Below are 22,156 nucleotides of genomic sequence, written 5' to 3'. Positions count from 1 at the left end.
AAGCGCCCATGACAGGTGAGACAACTCATGTGACTAAAACACTTAAGATCATTAGATTTAAGATTTTAATATCAGTGTGATGTCATCAGTGTGATGTCATCAGCATGACATCATCAATGCAATGTCATCTGCGTGATGTCATTAGTGCGACATCATCAGCGTGATGTCATGAGTGTGATGTTTTATCCTCCAGATGAAGTCACAACGAGAGAATCATCAGAACCTGTCACACTCACTTTAAATGATGGCACGAGTTTTACATTCTGCAATGTCAGAGGGTCCCAGCAGGGGGCAGTGTTTTAGCTCCACTTTGTTTGTCGACACTTGTAATTCCACATTTCCCTGTTTTTATGAGGGAGTTTGGGGAGTTTGAGTTTTTCCAGAGTCTGAAACATTTGTCCCGTTTCATCTCTGCTCTGTTCAGAGCTGTTTTGTTTGGGTCAAGACAGATTAATAATCATTTGAAACATTATTTTTATAATTGAGTCCAGACTTTGAGCTAAAGGAAAACCAGGATCATAAAGATGGGGTCAGAGCCGTGGTTTCAGGTCTGATCCTGGTCCTGTTTAGTCTTGACAGTTTAGTTTCACTTTGGGCCTTGTTTATGTTTGGTTTAAAAGTCTTTAAAGTTTTGAATGATTTTGTTTAGTTTCGGTCTCAGTTTCTACCCTCTGTGTTCTGCTCTGAATATTGATACTTTGCAGGTGACGTCATCAACATTCCCCGGAAGTTTTAAGCTTACTGGAGGCACTACTCTGTCCGAGTTAGATTTTAATCTGAGCTTTATTTGAACTAAATCTGACCATAAAGAACTGACTTATCTGAACTACAACAGGTGAGCTGATTTGTGCTGTTAAACAAGTCTGTCTCAAATAACATTACACAAGCTAGCATTAGCCAACAGTTACAGTTGGTCACTCTCACCTTTTTGTGTAAAATCAAACTCCTAAACAGGACTATAAACGCTCAGATTGATCATAGGCTCCTGAAAATGTGCTCTTTAAATCACTTTAGGATTTTTTGACTGAGTTTTCAGACAATCTGAAAACTTTTTTGTCAGAGTTTGCTAATGTGTGCATTGTGTCACCATGGTACCTGCTGAGCATCCCACCATAGACATACATGTAGAACCCCCCTCCCCTTCAAGCGTGATGTCACTGCAGAGTATCAATATCTCCCTCAGAGGGTCTCAGGTTTAGGGTTGGTGTTTAAATTATGTAAATTATTCTTGGGTTTATGGTAATTAGTCGATGTCAGTCTCCGCCCATTGCTGACGGCTGATTTCTCTGCGTATTTCTCGGGAGCGGTTTCGGCTGCTGCTGCGTTTGGGTGTGGGGGGTGGAGCTTGAGCTCGCGTGGGGGGCATGGCACACACCTCCGGGCGGGGCGTGGTGGAACTGCGTTCTGATTGGCCGATGCTCCTCTGTCTGTCCCGCCCCCGCACCCTCTGCTGGAGACGCTGCACCTGCTCGTCAGCGCTCATCCTGCCACGTGATTGGACTGGGGATGGCCAATCAGAGTCTAGTGCCGGGGAGGAGGCGGAGCATTCGAAGGCGCTCTTGGGGCGATCCTGAGAGAGAGAAAGGTACAATATATTATAATTAGTCCTACTCAGTCCTGATTTATTCCTGGTTCATCCTGGCTTAATCCTGGGTCAGTCCTAGTTCAATCCTGGTTCAGTCCTGGTTTAGACTTGGTTCAGTCCTGGTTAAGTCCTGGTTTATTCCTGGTTTAGTCCTAGTTCACTCCTGGTTTAGTTCTGGTTTAATCCTGTTTAGTCCTGGTTCGGTCCTGATTTGGTCCTGGTTCGGTTCTGGTTCGGTCCTTATTCGGTCCTGGTTTAGTCCTGCAATACTGGAATTTCCCCACTGTGGGACTAATAAAGGCATATCTTATCTTATTCAGACTGGGTTTAGTCCTGGTTTAGTCCTGCTTTAATCCTGGTTAAGTCTTGGTTCAGACATGGTTTAGTCCTGGTTTTAGTTCTGGTTTAGTCCTGGTTTAGTCCTGCTTTAATCCTGGTTTAGTCTTGGTTCAGACATGGTTTAGTCCTGGTTTTAGTTCTGGTTTAGTCCTGGTTTAGTCCTGCTTTAATCCTGGTTTAGTCTTGGTTCAGACATGGTTTAGTCCTGGTTTAGTTCTGATTTAGTCCTGGTTCGGTCCTGATTTGGTCCTGGTTCGGTTCTGGTTCGGTCCTTATTCGTTCCTGGTTTAGTCCTGCAATACTGGAATTTCCCCACTGTGGGACTAATAAAGGCATATCTTATCTTATTCAGACTGGGTTTAGTCCTGGTTTAGTCCTGCTTTAATCCTGGTTTAGTCTTGGTTCAGACATGGTTTAGTCCTGGTTTTAGTTCTGATTTAGTCCTGGTTTGGTCCTGGTTTGGTCCTGATTTGATCCTGGTTCAGTCCTGGTTCTAACCTTGTGAGTGTCTCCTCTCCTCAAAGTGACGAAGGCTGAGACCGAGCTCTGGTTTAGTCCAGATGAAGACCCGCCCAGACCTGAATCGGATTGTCACATTACCATGGAGATGAGCAGAAAAGTGACATAGTGCAGCTTTAATACAGACTCTGACCTGAGGTGCTGTGAGGCTCCAACGGCAACTCTGGTTCACTAAGGAACGACCGAAGATCAGACTGGAACTGAGAAGAACCGAGTCAAAATTAGGACTAAACCAGGACTAAACCAGGACTAAATCAGGACTAAATCAGGACTAAAGCAGGACTAAAGCAGGACTAAAGCAGGACTAAAGCAGGACTAAAGCAGGACTAAAGCAGGACTAAAGCAGGACTGAACCAGGGCTACACTAGAACTGAACCAGATCTGAACCAGGACTAACCCAGGACTAAACCAGGACTAAAACAGGACTAGATTAGGACGAAATCAGGGCTAAACCACATCTGAACCGGGACAAAACCAGGTCTGAACCAGGACTAACCCAAGACTAAATCAGGTTTGAACCGGGACTAAACTAGGTCTGAACCAGGACTAAACCAGGACCAAATCAGGACCAAACCAGGACTAAATCAGGACTAAACCAGGTCTGAACCAGGACTAAAGTAGGACTAAACCAGAACTACACCAGCATTAAACCAGATCTGAACCAGGATTATACCACATCTGAACCAGGACTAAACTAGGACTAAACCAGGACTGAACCAGGACTAAACCAGGTTTGAACCAGGTTTGAACCAGGACTAAACCAGGACTAAACCAGGTTTGAACCAGGACTAAACCAAGACTAAATCAAGACTAAGTCAGGACTAAACCAGGACTAAAACAGGTCTGAACCAGGTCTGAACCAAGACTAAACCAGGACTAAACTAGGTCTGAACGAGAACTAAACCAGGACTAAATCACGTCTGAACCAGAACTAAGCCAGGACTGAACCAAGACTAACCCAGGACTGAACCAAGACTAACCCAGGACTGAACAGGACTAAACTGGGACTAAACCAGGTCTGCACCAGGACTAAACCAGGACTACAGCTCACCTTCCAGTCCCCGACGTCCCGGTCTCGCCTCCTCTCATCTGACTGGCGCTTCAGACCTCGCACTGATGTGTGGCGAATCACAGCGGCCTCTCGGGGAAGGGGCGGAACTTCAGGGCGGGCATCGTCTTCCTCATAGAAACCACAGGGAAGAGGCGGCCGCGGAGGGGGCGGGGCATCGGACTGCACAAAGGTTTATATGGATCTCAATCGCACTACAGGGGTCTGAACAGAGTCTAAGGATCTAAACAGGTCTTTGTGGACACTTACCCAGCTTGGCACGGTCTGGAGCAGATTGGTTGAAGGCACTGACTCTTGAACTGAAGGCACTAATGTCCTCTCTGTCAACCAATCAGAAGAGAGGAGATGACCTCACAGAAAACATGAAGGGCGATTTCAGTTTTGTTTATTTAAAATAACTGTAGCCTGCATTGTTTTAAAAAACTGTGTGTCCAGAGTCTGACCCTGTGTCCAGAGCCCGACCCTGTGTCCAGAGCCCGACCCTGTGTCCAGAGCCCGACCCTGTGTCCAGAGCCTGACCCTGTGTCCAGAGCCCGACCCTGTGTCCAGAGCCCGACCCTGTGTCCAGAGCCTGAGTCTGTGTCCAGAGCCCGACCCTGTGTCCAGAGCCCGACCCTGTGTCCAGAGCCCGACCCTGTGTCCAGAGTCTGAGTCTGTGTCCAGAGTCTGACCTTGTGTGTCCAGCAGTGTTGGGCAAGTTACTTCAAAAATGTAATTAGTTATAGTTACACGTTACTTTTCTCAAAAAGCAACTGAGTTAGTAACTCAGTTACTTTTTGGGAGAAGTAACTAGTTACTAGGCAAAGTAACTACTCTGCGTTACTTTACTCCACGTTACTTATGTTAAAACAATAAAAACATCACAGATGTGAACCTTTAACATTTATTTCACTTTAACAGATTGCAACTATATTGCATTTGTTTTCAAGTAAATTATAGAATGTATCAAAAATTAAAAAAATATAAAACATTTCATTTGAAGTGCAAATAAATCAACATGTCACACAGTTTCAGACAACTGAACTTCAAGTATTTTCTTCATTAAAATAAACAGTAACAATAAAGTGCTTTCAGTAAAATACTGAAAAGATTCATTACCATGTTTTGCAAAACTAAGGCATTCAAATGTAAATCATGTAAAATAAGACAAAACCTTTAAGCTTCTCTGGCCACACACTGTAATTCTCTGTCCAGTATTCAAATATTAATCACCTCTGGTCTGAGCCTGTTCCTCTTTGGAGAGAACACAGTCACGTTTCTGATCAAAACACAACTCGGACCTAATCTGCTGTGAATGCACGTGTGGACAGGACATCATTTCCCATCATGCATTACGCGTTTGTAATCCATGCAGGCGGCCGCAGTCGGTGGAGAGCTGCTGCGCTCGCCTCGCTCAAAAACTTCCCGTTACCAGCGCATACGTTAGAGCAAGTCGGTGGCATCTTGGACACAAAACTAACCGGCATGCACCGCGCACCGACTGACGGCGTCGTATCTGCGCCCGCCTCATCTCAAACGAGCCTTTTATCTCACCCCAGCCTCCTCTTTCAACAAAGAAACACAACAGCAGCTCCTCGGCTGAGAGACTCTGATGAAGAGCAGCGTGAACTCAATTAAAAGTAACGCGCTACATTTTATTGTCAGTAACGGTAACGGCGTTACGACGCTGGGAAAAGTAATTAGTTACATTACTCCGTTACTGAAAAAGTAACGCAGTTAGTAACGCCGTTATAGGTTAACGCCGTTACTCCCAACACTGGTGTCCAGAGCCCGACCCTGTGTCCAGAGCCTGAGTCTGTGTCCAGAGCCTGACCCTGTGTGTCCAGAGCCCGACCCTGTGTGTCCAGAGCCTGACCCTGTGTGTCCAGAGCCCGACCCTGTGTGTCCAGAGCCCGACCCTGTGTGTCCAGAGCCTGAGTCTGTGTCCAGAGCCCGACCCTGTGTCCAGAGCCTGACCCTGTGTGTCCAGAGCCCGACCCTGTGTGTCCAGAGCCTGACCCTGTGTGTCCAGAGCCTGACCCTGTGTGTCCAGAGCCTGAGTCTGTGTGTCCAGAGCCCGACCCTGTGTCCAGAGCCTGACCCTGTGTGTCCAGAGCCTGACCCTGTGTGTCCAGAGCCCGACCCTGTGTGTCCAGAGCCCGACCCTGTGTCCAGAGCGTGACCCTGTGTGTCCAGAGCCCGACCCTGTGTCCAGAGCCTGACCCTGTGTGTCCAGAGCGTGACCCTGTGTGTCCAGAGCCTGAGTCTGTGTGTCAGAACCTGACCCTGTGTGTCCACAGCCTGACCCTGTGTGTCCAGAGTCTGACCCTGTGTGTCCAGAGCCTGGGTCTGTGTGTCCAGAGCCTGACCCTGTGTCCAGAGCCTGGGTCTGTGTGTCCAGAGCCTGACATTGTGTCCAAAGCCTGACCCTGTGTGTCCACAGCCTGACCCTGTGTCCACAGCCTGACCCTGTGTGTCCAGAGCCTGACATTGTGTCCAAAGCCTTAGCATTATTGTTATCAGTAAAAAACTATATATGGTTTGATGTTTATGTCTTATCTGGTGTCACCAAGTGTTCACACATAGGTCATGCAGAGGTCCAGAAAGGTCACACAGAGGTCACATAGAGGTCACAGAGGGGTCACATTAATGGAATTTAAAAATTAAATCTTCTATTTCATTTATACCTGAGTTCTGCTCAAGGGGGTCGGGGGGTCGGTTGCGGTTGAGTCCAGCCAAAACGTCCTCCACCCTCCACAGCTCCCTCTTCAGCTCTGCCCTCTCAGCCTGAAACACATGAACCATATGATAGCCTGGCTTAGTCCTGGTTTAGTCCTGGTTTAGTCCTGGCTTAGTCCTGGTTTAGTCCTGGCTTAGTCCCTGGTTTAGTCCTGGTTTAGTCCTAGTTTAAACCTGGTTTAGGCCTGGTTTAGACCTATTTAGACTTGGTTTAGTCCTGGTCCAGTCCTGGTTTAGTCCAGGTTTAACCCTCGTTCAGTCCTCGTTCAGTCCTGATTCAGACTTGGTGTAGATCTGGTGTTCTGGTTTAGTATTGGTTCAGTCCTGGTTCAGACCTGTGTGGAGGAGCTGAGCTGGGTTTGTAGAGCAGATCGTAGTTGTTCCACAGATTTTTCTAGGAGTACAAACTCCTCCAGAGAACGAGACATGTCCTAAACACAGAGAGAATTATCAGATCTGGTTATGATCCTAATCTCAGATCTGGTTATGATGCACGTCTGGACCCTTAGATCTGGTTATAATCCTGTCTGGACCCTCAGATCTGGTTATGATCCCGGTCTCGGTCCTCAGATCTGGTTATGATCCTGTTTTTACCGTGTAGGCCCTGGAGATCTGGGCTCGGACTTGGACCAGATCCTCCTGAAGGACTTTCTGATGGAGAGACATCTTCTGACGAGACAAAGGGTCTGAGAACTGCTCCATCTGCTGGTGAGAGCGTGCCAGTACAGCCTCCAACTGATCCTGAAGAAAAGAGAAGAGATGGATGAGAGAAGAAGGGATGAGGAGAGCAATGAGGGGAGAACTGCTCCATCTGCTGGTGAGAGAGCGCCAGTACAGCCTCCAACTGATCCTGAAGAAAAGAGAAGAGAGGGATGAGAGAAGAAGGGATGAGGAGAGCAATGAGGGGAGAACTGCTCCATCTGCTGGTGAGAGAGCGCCAGTACAGCCTTCAATTGATCCTGAAGAAAAAAGGGATGACAAGAGAGAGGGATGAGAAAGGAGAGAGGGATGAGAGAGGAAAGAGGGATCAGAGGAGAGAGAGGCAGAACTGCTCAATCTGCTGATGAGAAAGCCCCAGTACAGCCTCCAACTGATCCTGAAGAAAAGAGAGAGGGATGACAGCAAAAACAGGAGGAGTTAAAATTTCAGGGTAAAATATTCCAGAGTTGTTTTTAACACAAAAATTGTCATTTTATCTATTTAAAAGTTAAATGGGGGTCAGAGTTGGGGTTATTTGCCAGAGTTCATATAGTTGACGTTAATTCAACTTTCCCAAGAGTATATTAAGCTTCCCTGAGTGTTAATTTGGCACCTCCCACCCATCACTTCAAACTCCCGCGAGAGAAGACCAGTTTGAAGCAGTTTGAACCATAGAGACATTTTTCACTTTTTCATACATGCAGATCTTTTTGGTAAGTGCACTTTGATTTAAAATGTAAATACAGTATTTTTATTGATATTTTATGTCTTTACTCAAGAATTACAATTGTGTAAGTTCAAATCCTTGTCAAAGAAACTACTATTTGTTAGCAGATGGAACCACATGGTCTTTTAGCTTGTAGCTAAAGGAGAGAAGGATGAGAGGAGAGAGGGATGAGAGGACAGAGGGGGAGAAGGATGAGAGGAGAGATAGGCATGAGAGGAGAGAGGGATGAGAGGACAGAGGGGGAGAAGGATGAGAGGAGAGATAGGCATGAGAGGAGAGAGGGATGAGAGGACAGAGGGGGAGAAGGATGAGAGGAGAGAGAGGCATGAGAGGAGAGAGAGGGAAAAGGATGAGAGGAGAGAAGGATAAGAGGAGAGAGGGGGAGAAGGATGAGAGGAGAGGGAGAGAAGGATGAGAGGAGAGAGGGGGAAAAGGATGAGGAGAAAGGGATGAGAGGAGAGAAGGATAAGAGGAGAGAGGGGGAGAAGGATGAGAGGAGAGAGAGGCATGAGAGGAGAGAGGGGGAAAAGGATGAGAGGAGAAAGGGATGAGAGGAGAGAAGGATAAGAGGAGAGAGGGGGAGAAGGATGAGAGGAGAGAGGGAAAGAGGGAGAACTGCTCCATCTGCTGGTGAGAGAACGCCAGTACAGCCTCCAACTGATCCTGAGGAAGAGGGAGAGAGAAATAGAAGGAGGGGAGAGTAGAGAGAGGGATAGAGAGGTAGTAGAGAGAGCGTTAGGAGAGAGAGAGGGGGAGAGAGAGAGGAAGGAGAGAGAGAGAGGTAAGAGAGAGAAAGGCGGGGGAGTACCTTGTCCTGTTGCAGAGTGCTGATCCTCGACTCTAAATCCTTAAGAGTTTTGTCCTGTTCACAGAGACGACTCAACTTCACCTGGAAGAAAGAGTCCTGGTTTAGACCTGGTTTAGTCCTGGTCTAGTCCTGGTCTAGTCCTGGACTAGATCAGGACTAGACCAGGTTTAGTCTTGGTTTAGTCCTGGTCTAGTCCTGGTCTAGTCCTGGTTTAGTCCTGGTCCAGTCCTGGTTCCCTTCTGGTTCAGTCCTGGTTCAGTCCTGGTCAAATCCTGGTTTAGTCCTGGTTTAGTCCTGGTCCAGTCCTGGTTCCCTTCTGGTTCAGTCCTGGTTCAGTCCTGGTCAAATCCTGATTTAGTCCTGGTTTAGTCTTGGTTTAGTCCTGGTTTAGTCTTGGTTCAAACTCACATCAATGTCACTTTCTGCCACTCTAAGTGGTTTGAGTTCCTTAAGTGACTTTGCTCCCATCTGAAATACAGAACACAAAATTAGGTTTACAACACTTTTAAATTAACTGACACTGTTTCTAATGAGACGGAACAGCCAATGACAGTGCAGCACGGAAGGGCATCTGACACACAGGGAGAGCATTTGACACACAGGGAGAGCATCTGACATAGAGATACAGGAGGATGGGAAGGCATCTGACACATGCACTGCTGGCCCATCCAGAGCCCACTGTTACCATGGAGACACTGAGCAGGCATTGCTATGGAGACGGAGCGCAGCCTCAGCACCACACTGGGGTCACTTTGGGGTCACAGGAAGCGATGGTTGATGGTTCTCTTTCTATGGACCTTACTGTAATATAGCACTACTGGGTCTATAGGAACCACACCTGGTTTAGACCTGGTTCAGTCCTGGTTCAGTCCTGGTTTAGACCTGGTCTAGACCTCCAGATTAGCTGCTATAACTGAGCTTCATCTGGAGCTGAACGCTGTGGAGATGTCACTCCCTCAGTCCATTTCTTCATACAGTCTGTGGTTCTTACTTGTGTCAGGGCCATCGGGGGGTCCCTGGGGGGGTCCCTGTGGGAGTGCCTGAGGGGGTCGCTGGGGGGGTCCCTGGGGGGCCCAGCAGTGCAGTGCAGTAACAGACTGTGGACTGCAGAGATCAGAGGCTCCAGAGAACGCATCTTACATGCAGAGAGAGAGAGAGAGAGAAAGAAAGACATGCATACAGAAGGAGAAAGAGAGAGAGGGAGAGGGGAGAAACATGCGCACAGGGGAGAAAGAGAGAGAGGGGAGACATGCACATAGAAGAGAGAGAGGGGTAAAGGAGAGAGACAGAAGGGGGGGACAAAGACAAGCACACAGAGGGAGAGAGAGAGGGAGTAGAGGGGGGACATGTACACAGAAGAGGAGGGGACAGAGAGGGAGAAAGAGAGAGATGAGGAGAGGGAGAGCGAGAGAGAGAGGGGAGAAAGAGAGAAAGACATGCAGGGGGTACATCCACAGGAGGGATGTAACAGGTTAGAAACAGGTTAAAAAGAAGAGAGAGAGAGAGAGACATCCACACGTCATTATAAGAAAAGTATATTAAGACAAACACACACTCAGAGTTAGTCAAACAGGGAGAGCACAGAAGTACCTGATACCCTACCTTCAGATCCAAGTACTCCAGATCCTTCTTCAACTGCAGGAACGAGTCATCCACCTAAACAGAGGGATAGAGAGAGGTGAGAGGAGGAAGGGAGAGAGGGAAAGAGAGGGGTGAGGAGGAAGGGAGAAGGGAGAAGGCGAGAGAGAAGTACAGAGAGAGGTACAAACCAGGACTTAACCAGGCAAAGAGGAAAGAGAGGTGAGAGGAGGAGGGGAGAGAGGTGAGAGGAGAAGGAGAGAGAGGGGGGTGAGAGGAGAGGAGAGAAGGAGAGGTGAAAGGACGAGGTGAGAGAGACAGAGACATGTGAAAGGAGGAGGGGAGAGAGTGAGAGAGAGGAGCAAGGGAGATAGAGACAGGTGAGAGGAGGGGGGTAGAGAGGGAGAGGTGAGAGGAGGAGGAGGGTTAGAGAAAGAGGGGAGAGAGGGAGAGAGGGGAGAGAGCAAGAGAGGGGGAGGGCAGAAAGGGAAAGAGAGAAGTGGGAGAGAGGACGAGGGGAGAGAGAGACAGGTGAGGAGAGGAGTAGAGAGAGAGAGATGTGAGGAGGAGAGGAGAGAGAGGTGAGAAGAGGAGGGGAAGATAGGGGGAGAGAGGTGAGAAGAGGAGAGGAGAGAGAGAGAGAAAGAGAGGTGAGAGGAGAAGGTGAAAGAGATGAGAGGAGAAGGAGAAAGAGAGAGAGGAAGGGAGAGAGAGAGGTAAAAGGAGGCGATGAGAGAGGTGAGATGAGGGAAGAGAGAAATGAGAGGAGGAGGGGAAGAGTGAGAGAGGAAGGAAGAGAGAGGTGAGAGAGGGAGAGAGAGGTGAGCGAGAGGGAAGGAGGGCACATGCAGATCTACACATACACACACACACCCCCACACACACACACACACCCACATACACACACACTGTATTCACAGATGATCTACATGGTTTATGGTTCTAGTCCCACTAACATGTACACTGCCACAGTGCTCTTGAGCAAGACACTTCACTTTTGCAGCTTGCATGACTGACTAAATGAGTGTGATTGAAAGCAAAGCAGACCAAGCCAGACCAGACCAAATCAACCCAGACCAGACCACAGCAGGCCTATAGGCACAGACTAAACATAGACCACAAATGCTCCACAGCTGCAGGTCACATGACAGGAGCGACAGGGGCGCAGGTCACATGACAGGAGAACCATGTGACCACAGGTGAGACAGGCGGGCCTCTCAGGTCACGTGACGAGGGTCTGAGCATGCTCCGTACAGTCAGAGAGAAGCACAGGGGCATTCTGGGACATGAAATCTTAAATTATACTATCTCTGTCACTCTGTTCTGGTGATATGTTCTGCAGTGGGGCTTTAACCCTGTTCTAATGTGGTGAGATGTTCTACAGTGGGGCATTGACCCTGTTCTAATGTAATGTAATGTTCCGCAGTGGGGTTTTAACCCTGTTCTAATGTGCTGAAATGTTCCGTAGTGGGGCTTTAACCCTCTTCTTTAACCCTTGTGTGACCAGTGCAGCCTGTGACTCCCTCTGACTGTAATAAACACTTTTCTATGGAGTCTGACAGGTGTGACACATGACGAAGGTCTGACCATGCTCAGTACAGTCACAGTCTAAACACGTGGTGCCGAGGGGTCTCCACCTGAGCGCTGCAGGGTCCTGGGCTGACCCGGTGGGCGGGGCTAGCTGACAGGAAGTGCGACTTATTGGACAGGAAGTGCATGTCTCGTCTGAGAGCTGCCATCTTGGACTGATGTCTGCGCAACTGGATCAGGAGCAGAGTGAGCTCCTCGGGCTGAAATACACAACACAGTACTACGAATACTACTGCAACTACTACGAATACTACTGCAAATACTACAAATACTACTGCAAATACTACAAATACTACTGCAAATACTACTAATACTACTACTGCAAATGGATCAGGAGCAAAGTCAGCTCCCCGGCTGAAATACACAACACAGTACTACGAATACTACTACAACTACTATGAATACTACTGCAAATACTACTGCACATACTACAAATACTACTACAAATACAATTAATACTACTACTGCAACTAGATCAGGAGCAGAGTCAGGTCCTTGGGCTGAAATACACAACACGGTACTACAAATACTACAGATACTACAAATAATGCTATTACTGCAAGTACTGAAAAAACAACTAGTATTACAACTGCAAAAAACTATTAATACTAGAAATATTACAAATACAAAAAAATACTACAACTGCAAGTACTGTAAATACTACTACACAAATACTACAAATGTTTTTGTTTTATTTTTTGTCCTGTGACCTGCATTTGACCTATCCTTCAGTCTCTAAGTGGGTAAGGATTTGACCTGTTTAGAAAGTTGAAACTCACCAACACAGAGACACTGGAAAAATATGTAATTATGTTTTTTTCATAAATAAAACCAGAAAGAGAAAAAAACAACAACTTTAAACTAATCCACGCAGGGAGGGTAACTGACACACATGACATCCAACACAAATGGAGGAGGATGGGAGGGCATCTGACACACGGGGAGGAGGATGGGAAAGGATCTGACACACGGGGAGGGCATCTGACACACAGAGAGGAGGATGGGAGGGGATCTGACACAGGGAAGAAGATGGGAGGGCATCTGACTCACAGTTTTGCCGTGGAGACTGGGAGCAGAGACGGTGTGAGTCATGTACCCAGAGACCGGCAGAGATCTGCTCTCCAGAGTCGATGCCTGAAACAAACAAACAAACAAACCAGGACTTTACCAGGATTGAACGAGTACTTAACTAGGACTAAACCAGGACAAAACCAGAACTAAACCAGGCCAGGACTAAACCAGGACTAAACCAGGACTTAACCAGGACTGAACCAGGACTGAACCAGGACTAAACCAGGACAAAACCAGAACTAAACCAGGCCAGGACTAAACCAGGACTAAACCAGGACTTAACCAGGACTTAACCAGGACTAAACCAGAACTAAACCAGGACTGAACCAGGACTGAACCAGGCCAGGACTAAACCAGGACTAAACCAGGACTTAACCAGGACTTAACCAGGACTAAACCAGGACTAAACCAGAACTAAACCAGAACTAAACCAGGACTGAACCAGGACTGAACCAGTACTAAATCAGGACTAAACCAGGTCTAAACCAGGACTGAACCAGGACTGAACCAGGATGGAATCAGGACTAAATCAGGACTAAACCAAGACTCAACCAGGACTCAACCAGGACTCAACCAGGACTCAACCAAGACTAAACCAGGACTAAACCAGGACTACACGAGGAATCAACAAGGACAAAATGAGGACTAAACCAGGATTACATCAGGACTAAAAAAGGACTGAACCAGTAATAAACCAGGACTAAACCAGGTCTAAAGCAGGTCTAAACTAGGACTAAACCAACAAATCAGGACAGAACCAGGATTAGATTTTTTACCTTGAAGAACTGTGATTGGCTCCTTTGCGGCGCCGCTGTGAAGGCCCCACCCTCTGCCGTTCTCTCATTGGTCGGCCTCACTGTCAGCCTCTCGGCCGGTGTGTGGGGTCTCCGTCTGATTGTTCCAGAGGTCAGAGGGGGCGGGACATCAGTGGCGGACGGCGGGACATCGATGCAGCGTGGCGTTGGGGCTCGTGATTGTTCGCCTGAGGCCAGGGGGCGTGGTCCATAGGGGTGTAGGGGGGCGGGGCTGTAGAGTGGTGCTGTGGGGTTGCCATGGCGATACTGATGCCGTTGCTGCCACTCGTAAAGACGCCAAAATGAAGGCGGAGCAGCAGAGTCGCACAGACCAAAGTGAGAGAGGCGGTCCTGAGCATAACGGTACTCCCCCACACGACCACCAGGGGCGCTACAGACACACACAAAGAGAAAATAAGGATCAAAATAATAACAAAGCACAAACATAACATAACAAAGAAGTAACTATCACTGTGTTTCAGATGACATCACACTGGGGTGTTCTACATGTATGTCTACGGCAGAGTGTTCAGCAGTCACCATGGAGAAACACAAATTAGTAAATACTGACAATTTTTTTTTTTACAATATTTGAAACTGAAGAAAAAAATACAAACTGAAAAATCAGCTCACCTGTTGTAATTCAGGTAAGTCAGTTCTTTATGGTCAGATTGTGTCAAAACAAAGCTCAGATTAAAGCATCAGACAGATCAGTGCCTCCAGTTAGCATCACACCCTAGTGATCATTTGTAGGCAGAGCAGATGATGGTTGTTTATACTTGTTACATTTGAGCCAAAATCTATTCATATCTGTGAGTTTTTTATTCAGGTTAAAGGAGTGCAGAGGTTTAAAAAGTCTCAGACAATGACAACGACCTAACGTCCTTGATCCTGTGACCTCTGACCTCCTGTGTGACCTCTGTGTGACGTCTGCGTGACCTCTCCTCATGTTGTGAACTCTCTGTACACCTGTACTCTCTGTACATTTTTGCGTGTAATGTTTTTGTCTCCAGGCGACAGGTGATGCATGAGTGATAGGTGAACGAGATGTAGCGTGATTGAGATTCTTTTTCCTCACCAAACAGGTCCAACAGAACACGCTAACAACAGGCCAACAACACGCTAAGGACACAGGCGTCTGCAGGGGTTTGTGGGAAAATCATCTGTCTCTGGTACTTGGGGCAATAGGAAACAGCGATATAATTCTTTGTAAAAGTGTTTGAGGTTCAAACACTAAAATGTGATTTTCCACATTAAATAGTAGTACTTTCTTTTCTTTTCCCATGTGGCTTTATATCTGTGTAATCCCTCAGTCATTCAGGTTGGTTCCATAGTGGTCCATGGGTGTATACTAGTCTATGTGTCTTATACATGTTCTGATACAGCTCAAGATCTATGATCTAGTTTCGATATTAGTTTTACGATCGATTATCAGATTTATGATGCTTCTGACAGCTCTACTTCCTTCTTTCACGATCTGAAAATGTCCAGCTTTTAATTATCCTAAGTCTTTTCCTTCTCTGCAGTTTAAAGTGAAAGTGAGGTTCTGATGACTCTCTCGTTCTGACTTCATCTGGAGGACAAAACCTGCTCTACATATAAATAATATTTTTACACTGTGTCTCAAAGCTAAGTCAGTTTTATCAAAATTAAAAAAAAACAAAACAAAACATAAAATAAACCACCTATTCAAATTCAAATTAATTAAAATATAGACGATCCAGTTACTGTATATGTAGAATACTTCTAATACAGATTGTGGTGTTGTTTTAATATCTATTATGCTTCAAAATTAGCATTAACATCAGTATTAGCATTAGCATTAACATTAGCATTGGCTCTGAAGTGTCTGAAGTGTCTGAAGTGTCCTCTGGTAAGTATTCATTTTATTTGTGTAGTGTTTAACATGTTATCAGTGACATCCACCCACAGGTCCCAGTCCACTGCCTGACCCTAACCCCTCACCTCTAACCCCTAACCCACCCGCAGCTCCCTGTCCACTGCCTGATCTTTAAATATTTTTTATTTTAATGTGACTCTGAAACTGGACAGGAAGAAGCTGGATGCTGAGACAATTTACAGAAGAAACACATGAAACATGATTTCAACAAAATAAAAGTGTTTTTTTAAGCTATGCCGACCAGAAGACACACACAGAACACACACGCACACACACATGCATGCACACACAACACAGAGACAGACACACACGCAAACACAGACACACAGATACGCACACACATAGAACACACACACATACACACAACACAGAGGTAGAGACACACACACACACACACACACACACTGATAGACACACACTCCTCGGGGCTCTCCTCTGTTCTCTGTAGCTCCACCGTAACACACTGTGACGCTCACTCCAGAAACCAACATCTTTACTGGTTGCTAGGTAACAGATATGTGTGTTGGTAGATGATAGTTATGTGTATTGCTAGGTAGCAGTTATGAGTGTGATGTCACGGTCTCCATTTTGTGTTCAAACGTTTGAGGAATGACTCCGCCCCCCTCGCACAGAAGCCCCTTGAGGCCGTCACTGACCCCGCCCCTCCCCGTAGGTATAAAAAGCGCACAGGTTTGAGCGCTCGTCTTAGAGTCGTCGCTCGGAAACAAAAACAGCGGCGACATGAAGCTCCGCCTGCTTGCCCTGGCCTGGCTGATGATGTCATTGATGATGTCACCCACGGTAAGACGCCACAACAAAAACAGAAATATAGTTTATAATAGCCTACGATAGTTTAAGAGTTCATTTGGCAAAAGAAACGTAACATTGTACTGATGTTTGTTCTGTAGAAAACTATACTTTTGTTTACTTTTTACAAATGTTTTTTAGTTAGAGTTAAATAAATACAAGCATTAACAGTGCTAGGGCTGCCAAAAGTATCGAAAATCAGATCATAATCAATACTAAAGCTAATATTGAAACTAGAGCCTCCGTATTCGCAGATATTGATACTAAGAAATTAACTTTAGAATGATCTTGAGCTGCATCTTTCACAAGTATAAGACACATAGACCAGTATACGCACATGGACCACTATGGAACCTACTGGACACTGAGGGAGTACACAGATATAAGGACACATGGGAATAGAAAAGAAAGTGCTACAATTTAATGTGGAAAATCACAGTATATTGTCTAAAGAAAGAGTGATTGTGGAATCGGTATCGAATCTGTCCGTTAGAATCGAAATTAAATCAAGTTTGAAGTTTTAGTCTTGTCACAACAATAAAGAACACAAACTTTGTTTCACGTTAGACAAAATACTGTGATTTTCAGCATGAGGAGGAAAAAGAGAGAGGAGGAGAGGAGGGGGGGGAGAAGGAAAGATAGAGGAGGGGGAGGGGCAGGGGGGATGAAAGAGAGAGGAGGAGAAGAAGAGGAGAGAAACGAGGAAAGGATGAGAGAGAGGAGGAAAGGAGGAGGAGAGGAGGGCTAGAGTAGGAGGAGAGGAAGAGAGGATGGTGAGAGAGGAGGAGTGGAGGACAGAGAGGAGGAGAGGAGGAAAGACAGAGAAGAGAGAGGATGAGAGAGGGAAAGAGAGGCGAGGAGAGGAGGAAAGAGAGAGGAGGGGGAGGGGCAGGGGGGATGAAAGAGAGAGGAGGAGAGGAGGAGGAGAGGAGGAGGAGAGGAGGGCTAGAGTAGGAGGAGAGGAAGAGAGGACGTGAGAGAGGAGGAGAGGAGGAAAGACAGAGAGAGGAGGAGGAGAAGAGAAGAAAGAGAATAGGAGAGGAGAAGAGAGAGAGAGGAAAGAGAGAGAGAGGAGGAGAGGGACAGAGAGACAGAGAGGAGGAGAGGAGGGGGAGAGGACGAGGAGAGGAGGAGAAGAAGAGGAATGTTTTTACTGAGAAATGTTTAAAATGTGAAGAATCTTTTAAAGCTGAAACTTTGTGTGACACAAACCAAAGAAGAAGAGGAGGAGGAGAACAGAGAAAGAGGAGGGGAGATCGTGCAATTGTGCTCGTGTCTCTCTATAGTTATAACCTCTGACCTCCGTGGATCATTATTTATAATTTGAACATTTTAAATCACAATATTCATCTAAAACGACTTAATAAAATTCCACTGACTTCCGCATTAGAAAACTGTGGTGCCCAATGGGAGCTGACGTCGCCATAAACATCATCACAACAAAGCGCTACATGCTGTCGACACCACATATGCAGAGTTACACATCACACTAGCGAGCATTTTTTTTTCATTTGTGGCAAAATGACTATGTGATGCTGCCGAATCCTACAAGTATCACCTATTAACAAAAAAAAAAAAAAAAAAAAGGACAAGTAAGTGTGTACATCACGTGGGCGTATACCTGAGGAGGTGAAAACGGGGGGAGACTGACAAAATGGCATCTTGAAAATAAGAGATTAAAGATTACTCAAACATGAATCACTCCAAATAAACTTCAGAGGCTCAATGAGAAGAACAAACTAGAACATGGTTAAACATCTGAACAGAACAGTTTGAAGAACAGGTCTGATTTAATAAAATGAGCTGATGCCGTTTTGTCCTTCCACAGGAGGGTACCACTGCCGACCCTGAGATCGACCCCCCAGGTACAGTGACAGAAAGTGACCCTGCTCCTGCAATTTCAAAATAAAAGCCTCAGTTTGCCATTTTTTTTATTTTTCAGATGGAGATGAAGAAAGTGTGACCGAAATAATTGCCAACGCTAACAAAGATATCGGTACATCTTACAGGGGGGAGGAGTGTGGTAGTAGTAGTAGTAATAACAGTAGCACTTGTAGTAGTATTTGTAGTAGTAGTAGTACTTGTAGTATTCCTAACATTGTTGTGTCCCTGTAGCAGCCCATCTCCTGGAGGTTGACATTATAGTAGTAGTAGAAGTAGTAGTATATTTGTAGTAGAACTTGAAGTATTGCTGTGTTTGCAGCGGCCCGTCTCGTGGAGGGGGACATTGTTGAGGACAGACGTAGAAACGCTGTGTCCTGTTTCTTCTGTAAATGGTCTAAGTACAGAGACCGCGTCTGGGTCCCAGTCTACATCAGCTCCAGCTACAGTGAGTCCTGGTTCAGTCCTGGTCTAGTTCTGATTTAGACTTGGTTGAGTCCTGGTTTAGACCTGGTTTAGTCCTGGTTTAGTCCTGGTTTAGTCCTGGTTTAGTCCTGGTTTAGTCCTGGTTTAGCCCTGGTTTAGTCATAGTTTAGTCCTGGTTTAGTCCTGGTTTAGTCCTGGTTTAGTCTTGGTTTAGCCTTGGTTTAGTCCTGGTTTAGTCCTGGTTTAGTCCTGGTTTAGTCCTGGTTTAGCCCTGGTTTAGTCTTGGTTTAGTCATAGTTTAGTCCTGGTTTAGTCTTGGTTTTGTCCTGGTTTAGTCCTAGTTTAGACCTAGTTTAGTGCTGGTTTAGTTCTGGTTCAGTCCAGGGTTATTCTTGGTTTCATCCCGGGCCTTTCTATGTGGAGTTTGCATGTGCTTCCTGTGTCTACGTGGCCGACAGTTTTAACCCAGGGACACTGAGGGATGGGTCAAATGCAGGTTCTGACCCGGTTCTTGTTCAGGTTCCTCTCAGAAGAGAGTGATCCGCTCGGCCATGAAACAGATCCAGGACCAGACCTGTATCTGGTTCTACGAGATCTACGGCTGGTCGAGGTGGTACACACGCCACCTGTATATCTTCTCTGGAAATGGGTATGACACACTAAGAACATATTAAGAACATGCTAAGAACATACTCAGAACAAGCTAAGAACATACTAGGAACATGCCAAGAACACTCTAAAAGCATGCTAAGAACATATTAAGAACATATAAAGAACACACAAAGAACACGCTAAGAATAGGTCAAGAACATACTAACAAAATGTACAAAGAACACGGTAGGAACATACTAAGAACATGCTAAGAACACACCAATAACCCACTAAGAGCATACAAAGAACACGCTTAGAACATACAACGAACACGGTAAGAACATACTAAGAACATTCTAAGAACCTGCTAAGAACACACAAAGAAGAAGCTAAGAACACACCAAGAACACGCTAAGAATACACTAAGAGCATGCATACTACATGCACACTAGACACCGCTACCACAACTACTCTGAAGATGATAAGACACGCTAAGAACATGGCAAGAACACAGTAAGAATACATTACCAACATACTTAAAACACGCTAAACGCAAGCTAAGAACTAAATAAGAACATGCTAAGAATACACCCAGAACATGCTAAGAACACAGCGAGAACATGCACACAACACACCACCTCTACACCTACTTTGGACATGAGTATGACACACAAAGTATACACACAATAGGCTCTTCTCATTTTTATATGTCAGTGCTAATGCTAATGCTACTTTCTATTAAACCGTTTAATCATAACAATTTAATTTGTTGTAAAGACAACACAGTTATTTTCAGGTGTACATTTTTTCAGTTAATGACATTATTTAAATATATGGCTCTGACATTTTCATTAGCATCAATACCGACATAAAGGCAGCCCTTTGTAAACACAGAAGAGTCCTCTAGTGACATTTTCTCTGTCCTTGTCCCTGTTTCTGTCCCTGTCCCTGTCTCTGTCTCTCTCCCTGTCCCTGTCTTTGGCTCTGTCCCTGTCCCTGTCTCTGTCTCTGTCTCTCTCCCTGTCCCTGTCTCTGTCTTTGGCTCTGTCCCTGTTCCTGTCTCTGTCCTTGTCTGTGTTACAGGTGCTGGTCGTACATTGGGAGAATATGGTGGACGCGCCAACAGAAACTGTCTCTGTCTAAAAATGGCTGCCTCCGAACGGGAACAATTCAACATGAGCTTCTGCACGCGCTTGGATTTGCCCATGAGCACTCGCGTTCCGACCGCGATGACTACATCCAGGTGCTGACCAACAACATCAATCCAGGTAAAACTGCACCCAGTATAACCGACAACCACTCGGATAACCGACAACTGTCCCCAGCACAACCAACAACCACCCATACAACTGACAACCGTCCCCAGTACAACCGACAATTGCCCGAACAATCGACTCCAGTACAACTGACAACTACCCTGGCAGCTGCCCCAACAACCGAGAACCTCCCTGACAACCAACAGCCACCCCGACAACAGCCACAACAACCTCCCCAAAAACCAGCCCAAATCACAGTCCTCCAAACACAGTCAGACAAATGGGGAGGGTGAGTGTGCTGCTCAAGGATACAGAAACAGATGCAGGAGCAGGGACAGACTCTGGGAGGGAGTGGTCAAGGACCTTACATCAGATCTGTTCTTCAAATTGTTCTTGAAGAACCATGCTCTTTAACCATGTTCTAGTTCCTTCTTTCCTTTGAGACTCTGAAGCTGTATTTGGAGTGATTGATGTTTCAGTAATCAAACAAATAAGAAATATATATTTAAATTGCTTCTTGTTCCTGGGACGGCATCTGACACACAAGGATACAGGAGGATGGGAGGGCATCTGACACACATTAATCTGTGTCTCTTTCAGGGGAGGAGCGCAACTTTGCCAAATACAAAACAAACAACCTCAGAACGCCTTATGACTTCAAGTCCGTCATGCAGTACAGCAAGTGAGTGCTACTACTACTGTTACTACTATGACTACTACTATGACCACTGCGACTACTACAACTACTACTATTACTGCGACTACTACTGCGACTACTACAAAACCAGGTCTAAATCAGGTGTAAACCAGAACTAGAGCAGGACTAAATCAGGTCCAAACCAGGACTAAAGCAGGAATAAAAAAGGACTAAACCAGGTCTAAACCAAGACTTAAACAGGACTATACCAGGTCTAATCCAGGTCTTAACCAGGTCTAACTATGATCTGGTCTTTTCCAGTTTTGCCTTCTCTAAAAATGGGCTCCCGACACTGGTTTCTCGGTCCAACCCGAGTATGAGGTTCGGTTTTGCCCCTTCAGTGAGCAGCAACGACATTCTGAGAGTCAACCGCTACTACCAATGTACAGCCTACCTGTAAAATACCCCAGAGAGACCGGGTGTAGACGAGACCAGAGACCGGACCAGAGACCGGACCAGGGACCAGAGACCAGACCAGAGACCAGAGACCGGACCAGAGACCAGACCAGAGACCGGACCAGAGACCAGACCAGAGACCAGACCAGAGACTGGACCAGAGACCGGACCAGAGACCAGAGACCGGACCAGAGACCAGAATAGAGGCCGGACCAGAGACCAGACCACGGACGAGAGGCCAGAGAACAGACCAGAGACCAAGACTGGACCAGAGACCAAGCCAGGACTATCAACTGCTACTACGACTGGACCAGCCCCAGAGCAGGTTTAGGTCTGGGGTCACACAGACCAGAGTCTGTGACTTTTGTTTCTAAATAAAGTCTCTTCAAACGGTTTGTTTTTTTGGTCATTATTTAAATATTTCTTGTATATTTTATTTTCATTAAGTGATGTGAAAGTGACAGTTTAGTTTTCATAAAAAAGATTTTAGAGCAGAGCTGTAGAGTTTTATGTCTGACACTCACACCCGCAGAACCGAACGAGCCATGGCCCGCTGACGTCATCACATAAATGAACCACAGCCCGGTGACATCATCACATGAACAAGAATGTGTCTGGTGACATCATCACATGAACAAGCCACAGCCCGGTGACATCATCACACAGTGCCGTTTGTTTACATGTGGAGCAGCAAAGCTAACGTTT

At 46.2% G+C, this 22,156-nt stretch overlaps 1 protein-coding gene across 4 annotated transcripts in view; it reads right to left on the bottom strand.

Annotated features, from left to right (window-relative positions):
* The window catches only part of LOC117372415 (pleckstrin homology domain-containing family A member 7-like), a 60,239-nt gene that overhangs the window by 6,301 nt on the left and 31,782 nt on the right, over positions 1 to 22,156 (bottom strand). For all 4 annotated transcript variants that reach the window (XM_055222266.1, XM_055222267.1, XM_055222268.1 and 1 more), the window contains 14 exons: positions 13,480 to 13,888; positions 12,683 to 12,766; positions 11,680 to 11,832; positions 10,067 to 10,120; positions 8,873 to 8,932; positions 8,465 to 8,545; positions 6,825 to 6,971; positions 6,566 to 6,661; positions 6,179 to 6,278; positions 3,762 to 3,832; positions 3,495 to 3,674; positions 2,577 to 2,643; positions 2,423 to 2,502; positions 1,376 to 1,570 (listed from right to left, as the gene is read on the bottom strand). In XM_055222266.1, coding sequence (XP_055078241.1) covers positions 1,376 to 1,570; positions 2,423 to 2,502; positions 2,577 to 2,643; positions 3,495 to 3,674; positions 3,762 to 3,832; positions 6,179 to 6,278; positions 6,566 to 6,661; positions 6,825 to 6,971; positions 8,465 to 8,545; positions 8,873 to 8,932; positions 10,067 to 10,120; positions 11,680 to 11,832; positions 12,683 to 12,766; positions 13,480 to 13,888 — 1,777 coding nt within the window. The remainder of the gene's footprint in view (positions 1 to 1,375; positions 1,571 to 2,422; positions 2,503 to 2,576; positions 2,644 to 3,494; positions 3,675 to 3,761; positions 3,833 to 6,178; positions 6,279 to 6,565; positions 6,662 to 6,824; positions 6,972 to 8,464; positions 8,546 to 8,872; positions 8,933 to 10,066; positions 10,121 to 11,679; positions 11,833 to 12,682; positions 12,767 to 13,479; positions 13,889 to 22,156) is intronic.

This window comes from Periophthalmus magnuspinnatus, chromosome 6 (assembly GCF_009829125.3).
Source record: "Periophthalmus magnuspinnatus isolate fPerMag1 chromosome 6, fPerMag1.2.pri, whole genome shotgun sequence".
In the NCBI taxonomy this organism is placed as follows: domain Eukaryota; kingdom Metazoa; phylum Chordata; class Actinopteri; order Gobiiformes; family Gobiidae; genus Periophthalmus; species Periophthalmus magnuspinnatus.
This window is presented reverse-complemented; position numbering and strand designations above follow the sequence as displayed.